Raw genomic sequence first — 23,586 nt, 5'->3', positions numbered from 1 at the left:
GATAAACAAATGATTTTCTAGCTTTCTAATCTTTAGTGTTTGTATCGCAGGCATTTGACGATAGACAGACTAAGTGATTTTAGAAGGATTTAACAGCAAGCAATTAGCATAAACGAAACATTATCAGTATCATCATCAGGTCATTTTGTCTCCACTGCAGAGGCAAATGGAGTATTATAGGAAATAAAACCTTTTTGAGTATGATAAGGGCAGGTACCTGCTAATTAACTTAGAAGATACGTAAAAGCCTTCCATTAATCAAATCTGTAACAAATCTTTAAGTACGTAATTTCGATATAATTTGGCACTTTGGTTGGAGGTCAACAAATATACCTTTAAATATATGTATTTCCAGGAACTCTCATTCTTCTTTACTTACATTCTCCTAATTTTCTACCTAATAAAGGTGGACATTAAAACCCCTAGGCAATTTGAGCGAACAGTTTACAGTCGCTCATAAACTTTTTAATGATAACTTACAGGCGGGAATAGTCACAATAACTACTTATGCGGACAGGGAACACTGACCAGCTACGGAAAATTGAAAAATCACGGAATATTACATCAACGTTTATCACACTGCCAAAACCGTCACAAAAATCAGCATTAGGCAGCGTTTTTTGCCTCCAAAGGTGGACCTGTAAAATCTTAGGCCAACAAATCGAGAGTCATGCGTAGCTGCGACGAGTAAAACCGTCCGGCGCATCTTCATTTATAAACAAAACGTGCGCGAACGCCGCCTGTGTCGACGCCCGCTGCGCGCGACCGTGCCGTGATTTTTCGTGTATCGTGATTTTTTGTGATGCAAGTTTAGTTTTTTTTGAGGTTGGTAACGAACTTTTTGTTATAATTAGATTAAGCTCGGACTGATTAGCATATTTCGTTAATATTAATGTGTTATTTTAGATAAAATTACACGAAAAAGTCAATAGAAATGATAGGATTGTTTGTAAGGTAAACATGGGAAAACCTAATATTTAAAAAAATATAAAACTCTTCAACTTCAGCTTCTCTGTCTCTTTTAAAAGATGCTAAATGCGTTTTATATGTTATATGTCGATGACCAGTATTGTCCATAGCTCATCTGGTTACTCGTAAATATCTCTTCATGTTACTCTAGAACCGCAATTATTAACTTTTCAAATGGTAGTTATATGAAAATGATATAGATGTAACGAAAAGCCACATAGAGCAAGAGAGAGGTTTTTAAAGATTTTCTTTAAGGCTCTATCTAGTAATATAAGGATACCTATGTACGGAATTGTAATCAGATATTTGAAATTTCATTATTCTGTAAATCTTATTTTGTTTGGTAGGAATAATATATTAACAATAAGTAGATTAATACAAAAAATTGTATAGAAACTAAGTTAGCTACCTACTACAGGGCATGCATTTTGCGTTTATAGATTCATTAATTCAAGTTAACTAATAATACTGTTCACATAAGTGTTATTATTTCTAAGTAGCCAATTTGCATACTATAACATAAACTTCATAGCCCTTCAACCCAATGCCAGAAATAATAAATAGTACCTACTTTATCAAAAAACCTTGAAGCTTTTAAAATTATAATAGCCTGTTCCGGTCACCTTCCTGATTATGCTAGTTAATCATTTCATTATACTAGTTCACATATTTAAAAATCATGCATTTTTAATTTTTATAGTTATTATTATAACCCTCCTTCTGCCAAAGTCGGGCAAAAAGAGTAAAGCGTAGGCCACAATACATCACGATTGTAAGACTTAAGTATTTACTAATTTTCGGCTTCTTGAATAAATGTAAAGAAGCAGCTTGCATATTTTAGCTTATTACACTAGTTTCTGTTTACAATTTCGTCTGCATGGATTTTAATTCGACACAGAAAAAAATCATTTCGCGAATCTAGGCAGATATTTTAGTATGGTAAATAAAGTCAATTGGCCACGAACTCGATTCGTCACAGAAATAATCAAGTGTAATTGGTCACACTTTATTTATTTAATTATTCACACATACTTTTCCATCATAATGATGAATTTAATCTCAAAATAAGCAATTTATAAAAGCGCGACGAATCTATTTTATGACCACAACGCGTGAAAATACACTCGACAGCAAATAAATCGCACCACCCGCGACAAGCACTTTCAAACGTATGCATCCACACTTCACACCAATATTGGTACCATTCAAAAGCTTAGTTCTAAACTTCATTTCATTATAGGAAAGGTTTTTACCCCAAAAATGTTTCTTTAGAAGGATCCAGAGTCACTTCTTCAAAAAATAGATAGTTACGCTTGAGCCAACTTTTATGGCTATAAAACTGTTAAGTTGGGATTAATCGCTATCCATCTGTTAAAGAGGACACGTGTGATCATTATTTGGTTTTATAACCATAAAAGTGGTGCAATTGATCCCAGAGGTGAGCCCAAAGTGAGGTCTTTTTTCAAGTCATATTTATGGTATATGTTAATCATTTATTAAGAAATTAAATGTGTTTTTCTTTAAGGATATTTATTGGGCTTTCAAATAACACCAATATTGTTGGGGCACCATTATTGTGTCAAAAGAAAATCTTTAAAGTTCGCGTCGCGGGTGGAGCGATTTATTTGCTGTCGAGTGTAGTTTGAATATTTTTTCCCATAATATTCGCAACATTTTTCATTGATGCTCGGCTCCTATTGGCCGTAGCAAGATGGTATTAGCCTAAGTATAGCTTTCCTCGATAAATGGGCTATCTCACACTACCTTATTTTTTAAATCTGACCTTCCTTATCTGTTCCTGAGAATAGCGCGTTCAACCAAACATAACAACTCTACAGTTTTATACAAATACTAGCTGACCCGGCGAACTTTGTTCCGCCTTAATGGCAATAAATAAGCAGACTTTTTTTTAATTTCGAACGGGATAAAAAGTATCCTATGTCCTTCTCCTGGCTCTAAACTACCTCCCGGACAATTTTCAGCTAAATCGGTTCAGCCGTTCTTGAGTTATAAGTGGAGTAACTAACACGACTTTCTTTTATATATATAGATTAGAAGGTAGGCATGTAGATTGGCTAATTGGCTAAAGCCCTGGGGATCATGAATAAGTATTTAATAAATAAATAAATATCCTTGGACATTTTACACTACGCTTCTAGTCCCAAACTAAGCAAAGCTTGTACTATGGGTACTAGACTAGTATTTCCGGGACTTATCTTCACACGTCTGACAGGTATCACAGGTACAGTCAGCTTCAAATAGTTCGTGACACCAAAAGTGGCCAAAAAGTTGACACAACCTTATTAAAATTGTGACAAAGACGTTGCGAACTTTTTGGCTACTTTGGGCGTCACGAACTATTGGCGCTGATTGTATTTTTACGCTCAGTGTGTTAGCAGCCTTAGGCTACTCTCAGGCTTTCTAGGCGATTTTCTCTTGATGGCATACAATCGTTGTCGACCGTTGTAGTAAACACAGGTGCGAATCCCGCTATTACTAAACCACCATTCGTATAAGTATAAGCACAGATAACATAATACTAGTGTATAAGTATAACGTGTGGCACGGATCTTGAGGGAACGAGAGTTGGGATCGATATGACCATCGTTTACTAATGTAAAATTAAGATTTTTTTTTACTACACAAAAATGTTTGTACGAATTCTAACACCTATAGGTGAAGCTAGAAGAAAGCAAGCAAATACTAATTGATTTAGGTTAAAATTCTACAGTTATCGGAATTTCGCATGAACTGTAATTGTCGAATTTTAGCTAAATATTCATAAGTATCAAAACTAACGAAAACTCAAAGCATTTTTAATTAAGTTAACGGTTTTTTAATGTTGCTACGCTATTCTAAAGCCTTATGGCAAGACACGCCTGTTATCCGATCAGAGACTCGAAATAATGTCTCAAACAACTCTACAAACAAGAAGAGAATTTATAGTGTTGATTATTAATTGTAATTTTTATGTTAATCACGATTTAGTCGTCACATAGCAGTAAAGAAAAATGTTGCAAAAACGGGAAATAATTACCTATATACAAACTAATTTCACGCGTACGAAGTCGCGCGCATAATATAGCTAGTAATACATAAGAACTTTGAATACTTTTGTAATTTATGTATTTTTATTTGTTTCAGATAGTGGTAGTAAATATTCTAGAAAATGATCCGGTCACCAGATGTAAGTATTTATTTAAGTACATTTCTTATTTTTCACACTTCAAAAACCATGCCTGCGTATCTCTACAAACCGATAAATCACCTTTCAAGCTTAGTTTTATAATACAAGCTATAAATACATACTAAACATGTGTTATACTTATATTATTTACTTATCAGGTAGTAGGTACTATTTAATATACCAGTATACACTTATAAGTGATATACATAATTAAGTTATTTTCCTTAATGATGTCCGAAAACACTAATAATAATTAAATGACGATGGCGATATCACGATCAAATCGGTAATCGGTATTCTGAGAGTGTTGACAAAAAACACGTTCAATTAATTCAATTGCATTCACCGTGGTTACTTATTACTCATCATTACTTTTACCAACAGATATAATAAGATTAACTTAAATCAAGAAAATGTCATAAGTATAACGACTTTTATGTAGATTTATATTTAACTTATGTTTCATGATCTAAGTTCAAAATGTAGAGTCCACACAGGACAACGTCACTAAACTAACGTATTCTTCTTGTTATGGTGTTAAAAATTATGATGGCGGAAACAAGAGGTCTACAATTTGCAAATAAACATAATAATTGTTTACGTAGTCAATCACCATTTGCACTGGGTGTCGTGATTTGATTCACGCCATGAATACGTCACGGTAGATCGCAATCACGGATTCACTGTTGGATGTGAGAATGACATGGGTACTACCTACCTAATTATAATTATAACATCCTTAATCAAGACTATGTACTACAATCTACTTATACAATCTATAAAATTGAAAGGTCACTGAGTAACTGACTCAATCATCACGAAATCTCAGAAACTACAAGTGCTATTAGTCTCAAATTTTGCAAGGGGGTTCCTTTCAGAACGTAGGTGCTCACTAAAACGGATTTTATGAAACTCCACCCTAAGGGGGTAAAACGGGATCCGCGTACGAAGTCGTGAGCGGCCGCTAGTATATAAAATCCATAGACTGTATCAATAATATCCATCTTTTAAACCATTTCGCCCTACATCTTTTCCTTCAAAAATTCTTTTGCTATATAAAAAGTCGTTTTCGTACAGAATATCTAAAAAAGTACTAAAGGAATCCTAGAATTCGCTGTTCCTTAGAATTTAAGGTTTCGTTACTAGGTACTTTGTGTATAAGTAAGTAAAGTCTGAACTTCTAAAGGGATATTATTATTACTTGAGAACCTAAAATATTTCTTTGTTTACCCTTGTCACACATCTTATTGCGGTCAGTTTTGCGGTTACGCATAACGTCTATATTAGATTAGATTTGGTAATTTAATTGGTTTCTTTCATCAGTTGGTATTAAGCGTATAAAAACCGGAATGCGTATCGATAACATTATTTAGTTTTATATATTTAGTTATGGTTTAACTAACATAAAAATAGCCACGTTATGTTCCTGGATCCGAGAGATCCTGGATGTTAGAAAAGGGGACATAATGCCTATCTTACTTAGGTATGCATGGAAAAAGACTCAAAAATACTGCATTATCTTTCGATATATACAGGGTGTTAGGTAAATGTTTATTTAAAAATTTATTTTCATACAAAATAAATTTTATAAAATCCGATTTGTATGAAAAATAAAATAATTAAAATGAAGATATCAATTTTCTGACTTCACCATACCACATTTATATGCCCATGTTAACATGGGCTAGTGTCGGCTCATATACCCATTTACCTAACACCCTGTATACATATTTTATACATTGCATGCATTTATGCATTCCTAACGTTATACTGTGATAAGTATCAACTTTGAAAACACAGAGCATGAAAGATGCCACCAATCTGTCATCAGCTCTGAAGTTCATGATATCTTAATGAGCATTAATTGGCTATCTTTGCCGATAATCCTATTACGCCATAAATCGTACTCTTCCTTGTAAAAGAGAATTATTAATTACAAATCGAGGCCGCAAATTAGTTGCAATTACCGTAAGGTACGTTTCATAACAATAGCTCCAGTTTAAATAGTCGCAAAAGACATCGCAAGAACAATGTAGGTAGATGGAGAATTTATACAATTGAATTGATGACGTTTATGATAATGAGAGCAGCATTTTATGGTCAAAGATTGCCTAAACAAACTAGGCAGCTAAAGTAAAGTACAGTCGACATCCCATCAGACTAAACATTTTAATTGCAAAGTCGCCCCTAACGCAACCACGTAAGATGCGTAAGATACCACAGTTTACGTTGACTTGCTGTCGACTGTACATAGTTACATGAAATCACATTTATTTATTTCAGTAAGGTTCTTGAAAGCTCTTTTACAGGTCCTGAACATCATTTCATTATCGTAACCACTGCTTCGAGGAAATTATTTGGGCCAAGTCAGTGCTGAAAAGGAGCGGCTCAAAAAACTCAAATAACTTTTGTCACCATCACCTATTTCACTTTCCATTGAGATAACTTATGAACGTAGTTTCATGTAAAAAACGCAAACTAAGTATGCTATTTAAATTCTAGTAGAGCTTATGCTCTATCATTACCAATTAATTTCCAAGTTGCTAGAGACATTACTTAATTTAAGAAGAAGTACTTGTAGTTGAGTTAGTCTATAATTCTCAATGGTTATTTTTTCTCTCAGGAATGTGCGTGTCCGATTCAAGAGGTGGGTCCGTCGATGGTGGGGTCATGTCCCAGCAACGTGATGCTGTTCATGGCCATTCTGGAGGCCTTTATCAACGGACGATGCGACTTAGCTGACCCTTGCAAAAGGTATGTTTACAAACAAAATATTTTGCTTGAAAAAATTACTAGATCATCTTACTACCGACCGGGACCTACCTACTTACTTAACCTTTGTTGGTTGAGATTCATGGAAGGTCCAACTGTAGATCCTGCCTGTACAGGAGTTCCAGTGGTGGCATTAATCCCGAAAAAACTTTTACATGCCGGGGGAATTTTCTAAGCAACTTATGAAAAACTTTATTGGGATAATTTTCACATTTAACTACAAAAAGGCCAAAACTGACCTAATTAAAAGTAGGTAAACTATTCTTGGTTCTTTATTTCTTTTTTCTTTCAAAAGTTTTTAAAGGTATCTCGCTTCACCTATCAAGATGCTGTTTAAGAATCCCAATGGAATGATACTCGTACCTCATGATAGCTAGCAACATAATTTTAAATAATTGGCCATCTTTCGCATATAAAAACAATCCACGTTCACAAAGTCCGTTGTAGTAAGTTTCTATAACTAACTCAATTTGTTTTTTACCAGAGTCGTCAGTCAAGAGAACTTGGACGAGTCCTACGACTTCGTGATCGCGGGCGGGGGCACCGCGGGGTCGGTTCTGGCGGGGAGACTGTCGGAAAACCCACAGTGGAAGGTAATTGATATGTTTGTTGGTATGCAAACAATTTGTGCAGAGTCATAGTCAAATACTACCAGAGTCATAGTAAAAATACAGATCTTGTAGATGACAACCTCCATGTCCCTTCAATTACTGGAACTAGACTACGATTTTGTTGTTTGTTGAATGAAATGCGACTGCCGGTGAATAAAATATAATAAAAAGATAAAGAAATAAATAAAGATACTTATAAAATTCAAATTCTCTACATTTTTTCTACTATTTTTAACGATCTAATTCACCGGTTTCATTCATGTGTATGATTTGATCTTGATGTTTATGACAAAATGTTACTATACGCTCAAAAATCGATTACAATAACCTACTTATGTAGTACATTACGACGTATTACCTGTGGTATTACTACAGAATACAGATCGACACCCAAAAGTAACTAAAAGTTCTAAGTAGTATCTTACTACATTCCTTTCTTTCTATTTAATAGGAGATTCTGTTTAGGTATGATACTCGTACATTTAATTGAATCTCACATTAGCTATTGCCCTATCAATAAACAATTTATTTATTTATTTAAAGACTTTATTGCACACACTTAAGAATGTTCCGTACAAAAAGGCGAGCTTAATGCAATTAAACAATCGATATTAATCGATTTGGAAAACTCAGCATATTCGTCAAGGTAAAACCAGGGAAACCGGACTTACCTCAAGTTTCCATAGATCATAGAGTCGAGGCCTTCGATTCTCCTCGCTTCACCATAGCTCATCTAACTGGGCTGACCAAGCGAGAATCCGCACATTGTTAGCTCGTCTATTGTCAACATTGCATGGCAATGCGTTTGCGCATCTTAACGCTGATCTTTTGATATTGCACTTTATTGCTCACCTCATTAAAGCTAAAATGCGAGTTTCTTTTTCGAAACGTTTATGGATCTGGATCACAGTTACTGATTTAATATTCACGCGATCGTCCTTGCTAACTTGAAGAAAGTAAAGATAGATACTTAGGTAGGTGGATACTCTGCATATAATTAAAGGTCATAAGATCATCTAAAATACATACTACTTATAAACGCAAACGTGCAGTTGGTAACTGGATAATTTATATCTTTCAAGATCATAATTTCCATCTCGCTGATTATGGTAATATGTATTTAAATGGATGAAATATTTTTCAAATTCCTGAGATTAGCGCTTAGCGCGCTCAACCAAGCAAACTCTTCAGCTATTTTATTATTCGTTTATGATGGCTAAAAGGCATGAACGGCTTGACGACTTGATTCTGTTTTTGCAAACTAGATATGCTTCACCTCACCAGAAAAAAAAACTTTGTCGGACTTTAAAACTTAAATACATTCATAAATAGGGGTTTACTATGTTTAATTTGAGCCATTATGGGTAATGTACCAAATCACTTCCAGCCTATATTTCCCTATCCTTTGTTGTGTGCGTCTAAAAAGTGGTACTAAATCGTTATCTCGATTTAACATGGACAATTAGGTTTGGATGCTAAAGAACACAATGTTTAACGTCATTCGGCAGAAGTTTCGGCGATTAACATGTTTTTTACGGAAGTAAAGTTTAATGAGATGTTACATTTTGATGTGGCAGCCAGCTTAACGCACGCGCAATACATTACTTAGTTTAGGAATTTAATTGCACGCGGAAACTATTTTAATCAAGAGTCAAAGAGTTTCAATCCCTAGTTTAGCGAAATGAGGTCGCTTATCATCAACTAGGTATCCTCGTCGGTTGTCTGGAAGAGATCGCTTATAGCGATAAAACCTTCTAAATTATACTCTGTGTCTTCTTCTTTACATTTCTTTCCTTCTCGTTTTATGTGGTGTACATACAATTAACTGTTTTATTGGTCGAGCACGAACGTAAGGTAAAGCATTTGTAAGGGGCTTATTTTTTGCTCCTTGAATTGTTCTGTAGTTAGGTAAACAACAGTCAAATCAAGCTAAACACTGTATGTATAGAGTTAACCCTAATGACGTGACCCTAGTGGCGTGTGATGTCCACACACAAGGTGGACCGACGATCTGATAAAGATTACAGGAAGGCGCTGGATGCAGGTCGCTACCAACCGTGCGATGTGGAAGTCATTGGGGGAGGCCTATGTTCAGTAGTGGACGTCTTGTGGCTTAAATGATTATAATGATGATGATGATGAACCCTAATGAAGTGGAGAAATCCTAAATTGAGGGTTTTTGATTGACAGGTCTTACTCATAGAAGCAGGAGGTGACGAGCCCACACAGTCGTCAGTTCCATCGTGGGTGACAGCGTACTGGGGCCGAGACGATACGGACTGGAACTACGTCACGGAACCGCAGGAGAAGGCGTGCCTGACTGAGGAAGGGAAATGCTCGTGGACCAGAGCTAAGATGTTGGGTGAGTAAGCACATTTTAAACTACATCAGAAAGGTCTTTACCATTTTTGCTCAAACTAACAACGTGTCTACGGTCTACTGACGAATACCCAAAGGTCCTGGGTTTGATTGTTAGGAAGGCCAAACAGAACACCTGAATAAATGTAGGAAAACATAGTTGTCCCCAGGGTAGTTAAAGGTACATCGACGCAAGTTTGACACACAACACAGTACAAAGAAGAAGACTTGGAATGACATATCGATTGTTCCATAATTTTCAGGAGGCTGCTCTGTCACAAACGGCATGATGTACATGCGAGGACACGCGGCGGATTACGATGGGTGGGCGATAAATGGGGCCAAGGGCTGGTCGTGGTACGAGGTGATGCCGTACTTCTTGCGGAGCGAGGATAACAAGGAGATAGGCAGAGGAGTGTCTGGGCAGTACCACTCGGCTGGCGGGCCTATACCGGTGCAGAAGGTAAGATATCAGATGTAGGTACTCAGTGGCGGCGTAGCATGGGTTGGCACCCGGGGCGATGCGTCAGGAGTACCAATTTGCGCCGGCTGTTGTTACCCCCTGATGCTTGGCACCCGGGGCGGTACCAAGTACATTACCTAACCTAAAGGTGGCGGTTCGCGTCGCGACATAGACAAGCGGCCGGGATAAGAGACAGACAAGAGACCGCGACTGTTTGGTACTAGATACTTACTTGATTTAGGTTTCTGTCTCCTGTCTCTGTATCACTCGGGAACTGACGCTTTTTATGGTTGTAAAGTTTGGATCTAAGCTTAGGAGGGAAATATTCTGTTTAAATGTCCCGTTATTTCTTACCCTGGGTTGCATCATCTGTAACAAACTTTAACAAACATCAAAATTGTGTCAAACTCCATACAAAACCACCGGTTATAGTTACGGTAAAAAAGTTAAGGTGATGCAACTCAGCCTGTCTTACTCATCTGTTTAACCGACCTTTTAGTCACTTGTTCTACACATGGGCTACAAAAGTCGTTAGCGTTGATGACATTTTAATTGTTCGGGTCGGTACAAAAATATATTTTTAACTAATTTATGTTTATCACCACAAAAACTAAACAATGTAAAACATTACATATAATTACATTACCTAACTTACCTTAATTTAACCAAAATAGCGATTCAATAAACAAAAACGCATCTCGAACATGAATAGGTACTAAAACAACTTTGATTTCGCACACATAAAATTATTTGGGATAAAGGTTAGTAGGGCATGCCTAAAATCCTTTCTATTCTCCCCATACGCACGGGATTCAAATTTCCCCATTAAGCCTTGTTCAGATATGCACCATAGCCGAATGGGTTTCTGGGTGGTTTTCATGGCGAGGCACAGGCTAGGCGATAACCGTGTAACTATGGTTTGATGCCAACGCATAAAAGGATTGCCCAGTAACTGAGCGTAACTAATTATAGCTGTACCAGACCTTATATTATATGGATTAAAGAGTTTCTCTTCCGCAGTTCCGTTACGCGCCCAAGTTTGCGCACGACGTGGTGTCCGCCGGCATCGAGCTCGGGTACCCACCCACCAGTGACCTCAATGGAGACACTATCACCGGATTCACTATTGCCCAGACGCAGAACGAGTAAGTGACACCATCATCAACATATCAGCCATAAGATGTCACTTGCTGAACATACTTAAACCTCTCCTAATGATTTCCATAATTATGTTGGTGGCGGTTGCATCCAGCTCCTTGTGACATGCTTTCAGCATTATCATTGAACTCATCTCTCCTTAGCAAGAACCGTAGTCCCCTTGGACCAACCGCATTGCACGACTAGTTGTGCCACCGATAAATGCTTTGAATATGTTGGTTCCGTGACACAACCAATTGCAAAGGGAGATTTCAACCAAGGGGATTGACTCTATTCAGCATTCAGCAGACTCGGTATTTATGTGGGGTAATTTCACAAGGAGTACCTATGTAAGTGTGGTTTGATGGCAACAAAAACTATCGTTCCATGACCCGACATAACTGATACAAAGGATATAAATAAGTAGCTGAAAAAAAAACACTTGTACACAGTTCATATGGTACTGTTTCCCAAACCCAATGCTCAGAATGCTCTATTGCCTATCTCTCTATCAATCGCAACTACTGCTGCCTTTATTTTTGATTGCATGATTCAACAAAGATTTTTGTTATAAATAAACCTTTTTATTTCAGCAACGGATCGCGGTACAGCGCCGCTCGTGCGTTCGTCAGGCCAGCCACCCACCGCGAGAACCTACACGTGCTTTTAAATGCACACGTGGCGAGGATAGTCATCAATCCTGCTACGAAGAAGGTCACTGGAGTGGAGTACATTAAAAATGGCGAGAAGAGAACAGTTGGGGTGAAACGGGAGGTAAGTTTCAACAAAAAAATTTTTTGGAAACTGAAACAACTGTTGTCTATAACTGAAAGCCTCGTTTTAACCTTCCGTCAGCATTCTTGCCCGAAACGAGCCTATGAATTTTAGCTTATTCAGGTTCAAGTTCAAACGTTTATGTGCCAAAAGCGTCAGATGGACACTAAAGATTCAGTCAAACCAACGCGATCACACGAGATCAGCCGGCGCGCGTGCAGTGATCAGACTTAAATGCATTGATCGCCATCGCTGCACGCCGGCTGATCGCGTGTGATCGCGTTGGTTTGGCTGAACTTTAAAAGTGACCGGGACCGATTGCCGATAGGAGTTTGATATTTTTTTTGGCAAAGATATCTTAAAATCTCAGACCAGTAGGCCTAAGACACGGTAATAATATCATACAGTATTGTAACTTCATATAAACAGACGAAACAAGAACTTTCTTTCGAAATTCAAATCTCGGTATGCGCTCGGTATGCAAAAGTCGGGGGTGTCGCGAATGGCCGAATGGACGTCGCGTCGGTGGCCAAGTGTTAAAAATGATAAAACTGATTGAATTTGACTGACCGTCATTTACTCAAAAACTATTCAAATTGTCATTTTCAGTTNCGAGTTTCTTTTACGAAACGTTTAACCTAATCAGAGAGCTTATGGATCTGGATCACAGTTACTGATTTAATATTCACGCGATCGTCCTTGCTAACTTGAAGAAAGTAAAGATAGATACTTAGGTAGGTGGGTACTCTGCATATAATTAAAGGTCATAAGATCATCTAAAACACATACTACTTATAAACGCAAACGTGCAGTTGGTAACTGGATAATTTATATCTTTCAAGATCATAATTTCCATCTCGCTGATTATGGTAATATGTATTTAAATGGATGAAGTATTTTTCAAATTCCTGAGATTAGCGCTTAGCGCGCTCAACCAAGCAAACTTTTCAGCTTTTTATTAATCGTTTATTATGATAGCTAAATAAAAGGCATGGCTTAACGACTTTATTCTGCTTTTGGCAACTAACGCCCGCATTCACAAATATTACTATGAGGTCTCACAGTGCGCGTGGACGCACAGGGTGACACACGACCTAATCACAGAGCTTCTGTTCAACGCTGTGTGTTCGATTTGCTGCTTCACTTAAGCAAGCATCGTTTGTGAATAAGTACGGGCGTAAGTAGCTATGCTTCACTACACCAAAAAAAAAATCTTTGTCAGAAGGTACAGTCATAAATAGAGGTTTACTATGTTTAATTTGAGCCATTAAGGGTAATGTACCAAATCACTTCCAGCCTATATTTCCCTATCCTTTGTTGCGCGTGTCTAAAAAGTGGTACTAAATCGTTATCTTGATTTAACATGGACAATTAGGTTTGGATGCTAAAGAACACAATGTTTAACGTCATTCGGCAGGAGTTTCGGCGATTAACATGTTTTTTACGGAAGTAAAGTTTAATGAGATGTTACATTTTGGTGTGGCAGCCAGCTTAACGCACGTGCAATACAATTAAAGGAATTAAATTGCATGAGGAAACTATTTAATCAAGAGAGTTTCAATCCCTAATTTAGCGAAATGAGGTCGCTCATCGTTTCCTAATATTTTCTTTTTACTTCTTATTAAACAACTGTCGTCAAGATTGTCTGGAAGAGATCGGTTTATAGCAATAAAACCTTTTAAATTATACTTTGTCTCTACTTACTTCTTCTTTATTTTCCCCTGCTTGTTTTGTGTAGTGTAAGTACAAACAGCTGTTTTTATTATTGGTCGAGCGCGAACGTATCGTAGGCATTAGGAAGGGGCTTATTTTTTGCTCCTTGAATTGTTCTGTAGTTGGTAAACAACAGTTAAAATTAGCTAAACTGTAGGTATAGAGTTAACCATAATGAAGTGGGGAAATCCTAAATTGAAGGTTTTTGATTGACAGGTCTTACTCATAGAAGCAGGAGGTGACGAGCCCACCCAGTCCTCAGTTCCATCGTGGGTGACAGCGTACTGGGGCCGAGATGACACTGACTGGAACTACGTCACGGAACCGCAGGAGAAGGCGTGTCTGACTGAGGAAGGGAAATGCTCGTGGACTAGAGCTAAGATGTTGGGTGAGTGAGCACATTTTCAGTCTCTATTGGGTTTAAAAAAAATATAATATTATGAAGGTGCTGGAAGACGTAGCGTGGGCAGGCCTCCTACTAGGTACTAAGTAAAGGTCGCGGGAAGAACCTGGATGCTGGCAGCGCAGGACCGTTCATCATGGAAAGCCCTATGGGGGAGACCTTCGTCCAGCAGTGGATGTCATTTGGCTGAAAAGAACGAACGAACGAAGGTAAAAATTACTACATTATCCCTTTAATTTTTCAGGTAAGTTGTGCTTATGATTGTAGCTAGTTGGTTCGCCACAATACTTTAAGTAATACAAAGTGGTTGGTTGATTAAGTAAGCCTGTAGTGCCCTCAATAAATTTTAAACTACATTAGAAAGGTCTTTACCATTTTTGCTCAACCTAACAACGTGTCTACGGTCTACTGACGAATACCCAAAGATCCTAGGTTTGATTGTTAAGTAGGGCATACGGAACGCCTGAATAAATGTTAAACGTAGTTGTCCCCAGGGTAGTTAAAGGTACATCGACGCAAGTCTGACACTAACACACAGTACAAAGAAGACTTGGAATGACATATCGATTGTTCCATAATTTTCAGGAGGCTGCTCCGTCACTAATGGCATGATGTACATGCGAGGACACGCGGCGGACTACGATGGGTGGGCGATAAATGGTGCCAAGGGCTGGTCGTGGTACGAGGTGATGCCTTACTTCCTGAGGAGCGAGGATAACAAGGAGATCGGCAGAGGAGTGTCCGGGCAGTACCACTCGGCTGGCGGGCCTATACCGGTGCAGAAGGTAAGATATCAGATGTAGGTACCTAAAGGTGGCGGTTCATGTCGCGACAGAGACAAGAGTCTGATGCCCGTTTACACCATCAATCCTTAATTTTTACGTGACTCATATGATAACAAATAACAGGAGTTTTGTTTTCATAGGGGTCACTTAAAATCAGGGATTGATGGTGAAAACGGGCATGAGACAGGAGACCGCGACTGTTACATGTCATATATTTCTGTCTGTCTCTGTCTCACTCGCGAACTGACGCTTTTTATGGTTGTAAAGTTACGTTCTAAGCTTCGGAGTAAATATTCAGTTTAAATGTCCCGTTATTTTTTACCCTGGGTTGCATCATCTGTAACAAACTTTGACAAACATCAAAATTGTGTCAAACTCCATACAAAACCACCGGTTATAGTTACGGTAAAAAAGTTAAGGTGATGCAACTCAGCCTGTCTTACTCATCTGTTTAACCGACCTTTTAGTCACTTGTTCTACACATGGGCTACAAAAGTCATTAGCGTTGATGACATTTTAATTGTTCGGGTCGGTACAAAAATAGATTTTTAACTAATTTATGTTTAACACCACAAAAACTAAACAAAGTAAAACATTACATTTAGGTCTGATTTTTCAATCGTCAGATATTATTTAACTGAAGAACAAGCTTGTCATTTTGACATATTTCCCATACTGAAACTGTCAATGTGTCAAACTTATTCTTCAGTTAAAAGTTATCCGATGATTGAAAAATCAGCCCTTAATTACATTACCTAACTAACCTTCATTTAACCAAAATAGCGATTCAATAAACAAAAACGCATCTCGAACATGAATACTAAAACAACTTTGATTTTGCACACATAAAATTGTACGAAGGCAACCGTCACTACTTAAATAACAGAATATTCTTTGAGATAAAGCTGGGCATGCCTAAAATCCTTTCTTTATGTAGGATTCTATTCTCTCCATACGCACGGGATTCAAATTTCCCCATTAAGCCGGCCTTGTTCAGATATGCGCCATAGCCGAATGGTTTCTGGGTGGTTTTCATGGCGAGGCACAGGCTAGGCGATAACCGTGTAATTATGGTTTGATGCAAATGTAAAAAAGGATTGCCCTGTAACTGAGCTGCGTGATTATAGCTGTACCAGACCTTATATTATATGGTTTAAACTTTAAAGATTTTCTCTTCCGCAGTTCCGTTACGCGCCCAAGTTTGCGCACGACGTGGTGTCCGCCGGCATTGAGCTCGGGTACCCGCCCACCAGTGACCTCAATGGTGACACCATCACCGGCTTCACCATTGCCCAGACGCAGAACGAGTAAGTGACACCATCATCAACATATCAGCCATAAGATGTCACTTGCTGAACATACTTAAACCTCTCCTAATGATTTCCATAATTATGTTGGTAGCGGTTGCATCCAGCTCCTTGTGACATGCTTTCAGCATTATCATTGAACTCATCTCTCCTTAGAAAGAACCGTAGTCCCCTTGGACCAACCGCATTGCACCACTAGTTGTGCCATCGGTAAATGCTTTGAATATGTTGGTTCCGTGACACAACCAATTGCGAAGGGAGATTTCAACCAAGGGGATTGACTCTATTCAGCATTCAGCAGACTCGGTATTTATGTGGGGTAGGTAATTTCACAACGAGTATGTAAGTGTAGTTTGATGACAACAAAAACGACAGTTCCATGATCCGACATAACTGATACAAAGGATATAAATAAGTAGCTGGAAAAAAAAACACTTGTACACAGTTCGTAAGGTACTGATAGTGGCTGATTCCCAAACCCAATGCTCAGAATGCTCTATTGCCTGTCTCTCTTTCAATCGCAACTACTGCTGCCTTTATTTTTGATTGCAAAATTAAACAAAGATTTTTGTTATAAATAAACCTTTTTATTTCAGCAACGGATCGCGGTACAGCGCCGCTCGTGCGTTCGTCAGGCCAGCCACCCACCGCGAGAACCTACACGTGCTTTTAAATGCACACGTGGCGAGGATAGTTATCAATCCTGCTACGAAGAAAGTCACTGGAGTGGAGTACATTAAAAATGGCGAGAAGAGAACAGTTGGAGTGAAACGAGAGGTAAGTTTTAATCAATTTTTTTTTGGAATCTTAATGCATTGTAGAACAGCCCCCCTAGACAAGTTGCACTTTTTGATCGAATCGAAAATTGAATCCGCCATAACTCCCTCCATACAAAAAAGGCCTTTCGACCATTTTTCGACTGGTTTGCGATTATAATGTGCACTTTGTCTTGGCTCACTGAAATAGGCTTTCAGTTGAAGCCTCGCTTTAGCCTTACGTCAGTGTTCTAACCGGAAGCGAGTCTATGAATTTTAGCCTATTCAGGTGCTCACTCAAAGTGACCGGGATTAGCCCGTTTGCCGATATATTAACGACAAAGATATCTTAAAACCTCAGGCATGTCCCCCCTACCTACCTTTGGTCTGACAAAGTCATTGATCTGAGGGATAAAGAGTAGGTATCTACTTTTTCTAAGACCCTTTTTCAATACGATTAAACCAAATATTGTTTTACAGGCAATAGTCTCAGGTGGTACTATCAACTCCCCTCAAATCCTGATGCTCTCTGGCGTCGGGCCCAAAGAGACTCTAGAGAGGTTCAATATCCCCGTCATCAAGAACCTCCCGGGCGTCGGTCAGAACCTTCATAATCACGTGGGAGTCCACCTGCACTTCACTCTGACCAAGGAGGCAGAGATCCCTGAGCTGAATTGGGAGACCGCTATGGAATACATGCTTCAGAGAGACGGACCGTTGTCGGCTACTGGATTGTCGCAGGTATTTATAACTGTCTTCAGGAAGACGCTGGATGCAGGCCGCTGCCAACCGATTAAGGAAATCATTGGGAGAGGCCTATGTTCAGCAGTGGACATCTGGTCGTGCTATAGTTGAAACGATGATGATAACTGTCTTCAAAAGTGACAATAACAAAATAACGAACATAGTATTTGACCACCATGCTTGGACGAAACGACGCACTCACCTTCACCTCGTCAAATATCACCATATTTTTAACCTAATGTGATCAAAATAATTTACCTTCTACGAGTCTTATCTGTTTTCATCTTCCTATCTTTTTGTCAGACAAGTAGTACTCACAACATCTTTTCTATAATGTTTCATGACTGTCTTTTCAGTTGACTGGTATCGTGAATTCCCGGTACGCCGCAGCTGGTGGCCGCCAACCTGACGTGCAGTTCTTCTTCGGAGGCTACTACGCTGGTTGCAGTTCAGGCGAAATCCCTGATGCCGATAGTGTGGAAGAAAAGAGATTAGTCGAGTAAGTCTTCTTCTCTTCTAGGCCCGTATTTTGAAACGACACTGAATTATGACTCTACTCAAGAACAGATTGAACCCTGCAGTTTGAATCCTCCTCCTTTGAAGAAAAATAATTGCAGAACTTAGTCAAGATGTATTAAGTGTAGTCTTTCAAGCTGTACGAGAGTACCAATACAGGGTGGAAACAATAAGTGATCTCATTCGATTATTTCTAACCTATACAAGATATTAAAAAAACTAGTTACTAATCCTGAGAGTGCTTCGTGAGCTCCATCAAACGATAGGAACAATAATAGGTTACAGAATAAACTGGATCTACCCGAAAATTCAATGTTTCCAGCTTCCCAACCAATACTCATGAGGATTCATAAAGAAACCTCTTTACAGGGTATCAGCCATCTGCCTCACACCGCGCAGCCGAGGTTACGTGACCATCCAGTCCGTGGACCCTGAGCAAAAGCCCATAATGCAGCCCAACTACTTCTTCGAAGAACACGAGCTTAACGTAATAGCCGACGCCGCCAGGATCGCGTACAGGCTTGCTAATACTACGGTAAATGTTTGACTTTTTATCGAATGTTACGCGAATCCAATCAGCGTAATAATATACTACGGTGTCCCAAAATTAGCAGTGTTCGTGTGACGTGCAAATTTTAGGACACCCTGTATAGCAATGCGGATCAAAATGGCGAATGTTATCAAGTATAGGTGTTAGAACTAATAATTATACCATTGTAGATTCGGTTTGGAGAAACTTTGGATAAACTGTTGATTTAATCTGTAACCTATAGAATGTTCCATCAACTGGTAGTGCCTGATAGAAAAATCCATTTTTAGCTTGCTTTTTACTATAAGTTTACACAAGAACCAGTTCTGCACTACCCGTATCTAAATATATTTTTGTAAATAACTTGAAAAAACCGAACTGCCTAAGGTGGGAATCGAACCTACGACCTTACGCTTGCCGGGCTACTGCTCTTCCATCTGAGCTTCTTAGACACTGGATGAACCCGTCGAATTTTTCAAGTGTACGCTGTTACCGTATCTAGATTTTTTCAAAAGGCGCGTAAGTTCCTACTCTAAACCCATTCCATCATTGACAGATAATGCGTGAAAAGTACGGCATGAAGCCTTCAGAAGGGTACGGCGAGAAAGAATGCGGGGAAGGGGGTGACAATCCATCGGACGAGTTCTTCAAATGCCTGGCGATGCACTACACCGCGCCGGAGAATCACCAGGCCGGCACGTGCAAGATGGGACCGGACTCCGATCCGATGGCTGTAGTGGATATGCAGCTTAAGGTTCATGGAATTGAAGGTAAATAAATGTTTATTTGCTTCTGGTAAATTGGAGGTCGTGCTTTTGCATAGGTGACTAAATAAAGTGATGATGAAGTATTTAGTAAGCTCTTCTAGAAGAGGCGTAAAACCAAGACATTAACTAAATTAAGTAGGAAATATGGAGATCTTTACTAATTTCTGTTCGTACAATTGTAGGTACAAATTGAAAGCTTCTAAAGTATTTTATTATTATTTCAGGTCTCAGAGTAGCAGATGCATCAATCATGCCAACTGTTGTGACTTGTAAGTATTTGTGAAGTTCATCATATCATCATAGTAGGAAATGTTTTTGTATAAGTACGTGAGTACGTACACATACACGTGTACGGACGCTCCCGTAGGCATGGGTGCGAATACGCCGTTACCGAACTATAGTTACGAATATATTATACTTATTTATTGGTCCTTTCTTCTCTACATCCTTTTTTAAATCCTAATTATTTTCCCAGCGAACACTGCAGCACCAACTGTGATGATAGCAGAGCGCGCGTCCGAGTTCATAACGACTCGGTACCAGCTCGTCAAGAAGCGCCCCATAGATGGGCTNAAACAAATATATTTTTCTCGACAATCCTGCTAGGTGTAAGCGTCTAATAAGTACAATAATTTATGCCACTAATAAGGTTTTAAATGGCATAAGTTTTGTAGCTGTACAAAGAACTTAGTACCTGTACCAACCCTTCATACAAAGTGGTTGTTCAACCATGAAAGTGATTTTTTTATTGTCCTGTGTGCCGGTATGCACAATACTAAATCTCTTCATATCTTATCTTGATCACGTTCACAGTGTCAGCACATTTATCACGTACTAGCTTTCCGCCCGCGGCTTCGCCCGCGTGGATTTTTGTCTGTCACAGAAAAACTTTATCGCGCGCGTCCTAGTTTCAAAAACCGGGATAAAAACTATCCTATGTTCTTTCCCGGGACTCAAACTATCTCTATGCCAAATTTCATCAAAATCGGTTGCGAGGTTTAAGCGGGAAAGCGTAACAGACAGACAGACAGACAGACAGAGTTACTTTCGCATTTATAATATTAGTTGGGATAGTGCTGATGCTGTGACGTCATTTACCTTTAATCTATATCGTATAAATAGTCACGCAGTTCGTGTTCATAAACAGATTAATATCAGAGACTAACTACAACTCTTGTATCATTCATACGGTCTCCCAACATGGCACAAATTGGTGACCCCGACGAAGAAGACGACCCCGACGAAGAAGATGAACCAAACGAAGATGGCACAAATTGGTGACCCCGACGAAGAAGATGAACCTGACGGAGATGGCACAAATTGCTGACACCAACGAAGTCGAAGAAGCCGACGGAGCCGACGATGAACCCAACAACGAAGTCGACGAACGACGACGAAGATAAACGTACTAAACCAACGTAATGTGAGACGTAACCTCCATCACCACCATCTTCGGCATCAGCCTTCGCCATCCACATCATCTCTGACATGGCATCAAATTGGTTACCCGATTGAGCAGAGAAAATCCGTGACGTCATCAACATACATCACCGTCAACATGTCAACTCCGTGCAAGTCGTGCAACACAACACCACGAGAAGTCGCTGCCAGTACCCCTGTCACATCCGTATTCCCGATTTCTGAAAGGAATTCCCGTCTGTACAGCTGGAATCAGTCTTGGAACTTCAAAAGAATCAAATCGCTAATAAAATATTAGAGAATGCAAAAATAATGAAGTCTCAGCAGTTCAACAGTCAACTACAACATCAGCAAAATTCAAGACCAAACAATGGAAAATGTGCTAACACAGCTATAACATGTGCAATTGAAATAATAATTGTGCCATGACCGTGAAAATTTGCGACGCAGCAGTTACAGGCCAAGGTCGCCTAGTCAAGTAAGAAGATTTTGTTATTATAATATGTATCAACGTACACAGAAAAATGAGAAAAATCATGTGATTGGAAACAAACGAACCAAGGAAACTAAAAATCGCACAGCCAGCACGGCTTCTGTGCTATCTACCCGTCTAACCGCCTTATTTTTACCGACTGAAAAAGTGGTATGAGGTTTTTTAATCGTTACGGGAACAATGTAAAAGTGATAAGCAACAATGCTAAATGAGCAATATGTTATATACCACGAATGGTTTAAAGATAAACACTTACGATGAGAAAACGCTGACTCTTAACTTGGGAATTCAATCATTTAGAAAAATGTGAGTCCCTCCAGAGCGAATATTTCTTAGGTTATCCGATAACGAGCCAAGGAATCGCCCCGAACTATAGTTACGAATATATTATACTTATTTATTGGTCCTTTCTTCTCTACATCCTTTTTTAAATCCTAATTATTTTCGCAGCGAACACTGCAGCACCAACTGTGATGATAGCCGAGCGCGCATCCGAGTTCATAACGACTCGGTACCAGCTCGTCAAGAAGCGCCCCATAGATGGGCTGAATAATCGCTTCGGAGATTCCGACGGTAGCGGGACGACCAGCAACGAAGGGTAAGAATAATTCTAATTCAAATATCTGCCTATAACAAGCATTTGGCCAACAGATAGATCCCTTGCAAAAACTTTTAAGACCTTTTTTAATCGACTGCAAAAAAGGAGGAGGCTCTCAATTCAAGTGTATGTTTTTGTTATGCTCAATCGCCTCTTTAAGAGCTAAAGCACAAATTGGCGTCTGGGAGTTCTTGTAAGTTTGTCTATTGAGAGGCCGTTATCAAGCATTTATAAAACTTATTAGGTAGTTTTTAGTCGCTGTAAAATATATTGAAATAACCATACATATCAAGTAGTTAGTTCAATGTTTGATGTTTAACTATCTTACTAAAATTATTAACAATGACATATTTATCCATAGATTGACCTTCTAACAACCTAAATACTAACTTTCTTTCTTGAACACACGTACTTTCCAGAAAGCAGCATTATTCTGTGACCATCGAAAAAATCCAACTCCGTACACTAACACCCGCCGAGATACAAAAGGTTTAAATTACAGTACAATCGGCTTCCAACGCTACTCAATATTTAATGGCAAAACTGACATCTTATTCAACACAACAAAACTGTAAAACGTCACAACACAAATCTTTTAACAAAATTGAGATGCTATCGCGGTCGAAATTCGCACTCGCAACATAATAATATGCGTTCGTTCACCATACATAAATGCACACCATTGCACACATACCGAATCAGTTTATGAAGTATGAAAAAAAAAAACTGATTTTAAAGGACGTTTTATGTACCAATCTTAGCAATTCAATATACATATCATGATTACCTACTGTGTCAGCAACAAACACCGAACTCCACAGCTTGCTCACACATCTACATATTTTTGAGCACAAATTATAGCACCCTATGTATATGACTAAAATATGTGCACTATCAATACTATCACACTAAATTATATTTGATTATTTTATGATTATGTTCTCAAGTTATTAAAGACTTCCTAATCTTGTATGATTATGGTTAAATATCATATTTAACTTATTTAAACCAACAGGTTTGGCAGCGGTAACTACGCCAGCAACGAAGCCAAAGATGACAGAATCACCGACAACCAAACGAAAGGCCAGGACAGATGGGACCACCGATGGAAGCCCTGGGACAGAGACTGGACGCAGTGGGACAAGCCCGTCTCACACAACGTAGATTGGAACAAAAAACGCGGGGACTACCCTCACATAGGTTATAATTCTAGGTAGAAAGATTTAAGTGATGCATTTAGGTTAAGAAATAAATTGTTCAAGTATATTACTTGTTGGAATTGCGTT

General features: G+C 38.7%; 1 protein-coding gene across 3 annotated transcripts; it reads left to right on the top strand.

Moving 5' to 3' along the window:
- Positions 1 to 510: 510 nt before the first annotated feature.
- On the top strand, positions 511 to 23,579 carry LOC114352124 (glucose dehydrogenase [FAD, quinone]). Of its 3 annotated transcripts, none has more exons than XM_028303596.1 (16): positions 511 to 825; positions 4,114 to 4,156; positions 6,780 to 6,910; positions 7,413 to 7,521; positions 14,201 to 14,372; positions 14,973 to 15,172; positions 16,355 to 16,479; positions 17,076 to 17,256; positions 17,715 to 17,975; positions 18,335 to 18,477; positions 18,864 to 19,029; positions 19,580 to 19,793; positions 20,015 to 20,059; positions 20,266 to 20,355; positions 22,243 to 22,300; positions 23,316 to 23,579. In XM_028303596.1, exons 2-16 carry the CDS (start codon positions 4,139 to 4,141, stop codon positions 23,515 to 23,517), a joined length of 2,115 nt encoding a protein of 704 aa, XP_028159397.1. In that variant the 5' UTR covers positions 511 to 825; positions 4,114 to 4,138; the 3' UTR covers positions 23,518 to 23,579. The 3 variants fall into 3 exon arrangements, with proteins under 3 accessions (XP_028159397.1, XP_028159395.1, XP_028159396.1); XM_028303594.1 differs by lacking the exons at positions 14,201 to 14,372; positions 14,973 to 15,172; positions 16,355 to 16,479; positions 17,076 to 17,256 and adding exons at positions 9,730 to 9,901; positions 10,161 to 10,360; positions 11,381 to 11,505; positions 12,091 to 12,271; XM_028303595.1 differs by lacking the exon at positions 14,201 to 14,372 and adding an exon at positions 9,730 to 9,901 and having other exon boundaries at positions 809 to 825.
- Positions 23,580 to 23,586: the final 7 nt, after the last annotated feature.

Source organism: Ostrinia furnacalis, unplaced genomic scaffold, assembly GCF_004193835.3.
Source record: "Ostrinia furnacalis isolate ACB-3 unplaced genomic scaffold, ASM419383v2 OfSCF1253, whole genome shotgun sequence".
Classification (NCBI taxonomy): Eukaryota; Metazoa; Arthropoda; class Insecta; order Lepidoptera; family Crambidae; genus Ostrinia; species Ostrinia furnacalis.
The sequence above is the reverse complement of the archived record's forward strand: the minus strand, read 5'-3'. Positions and strand labels throughout refer to the sequence as shown.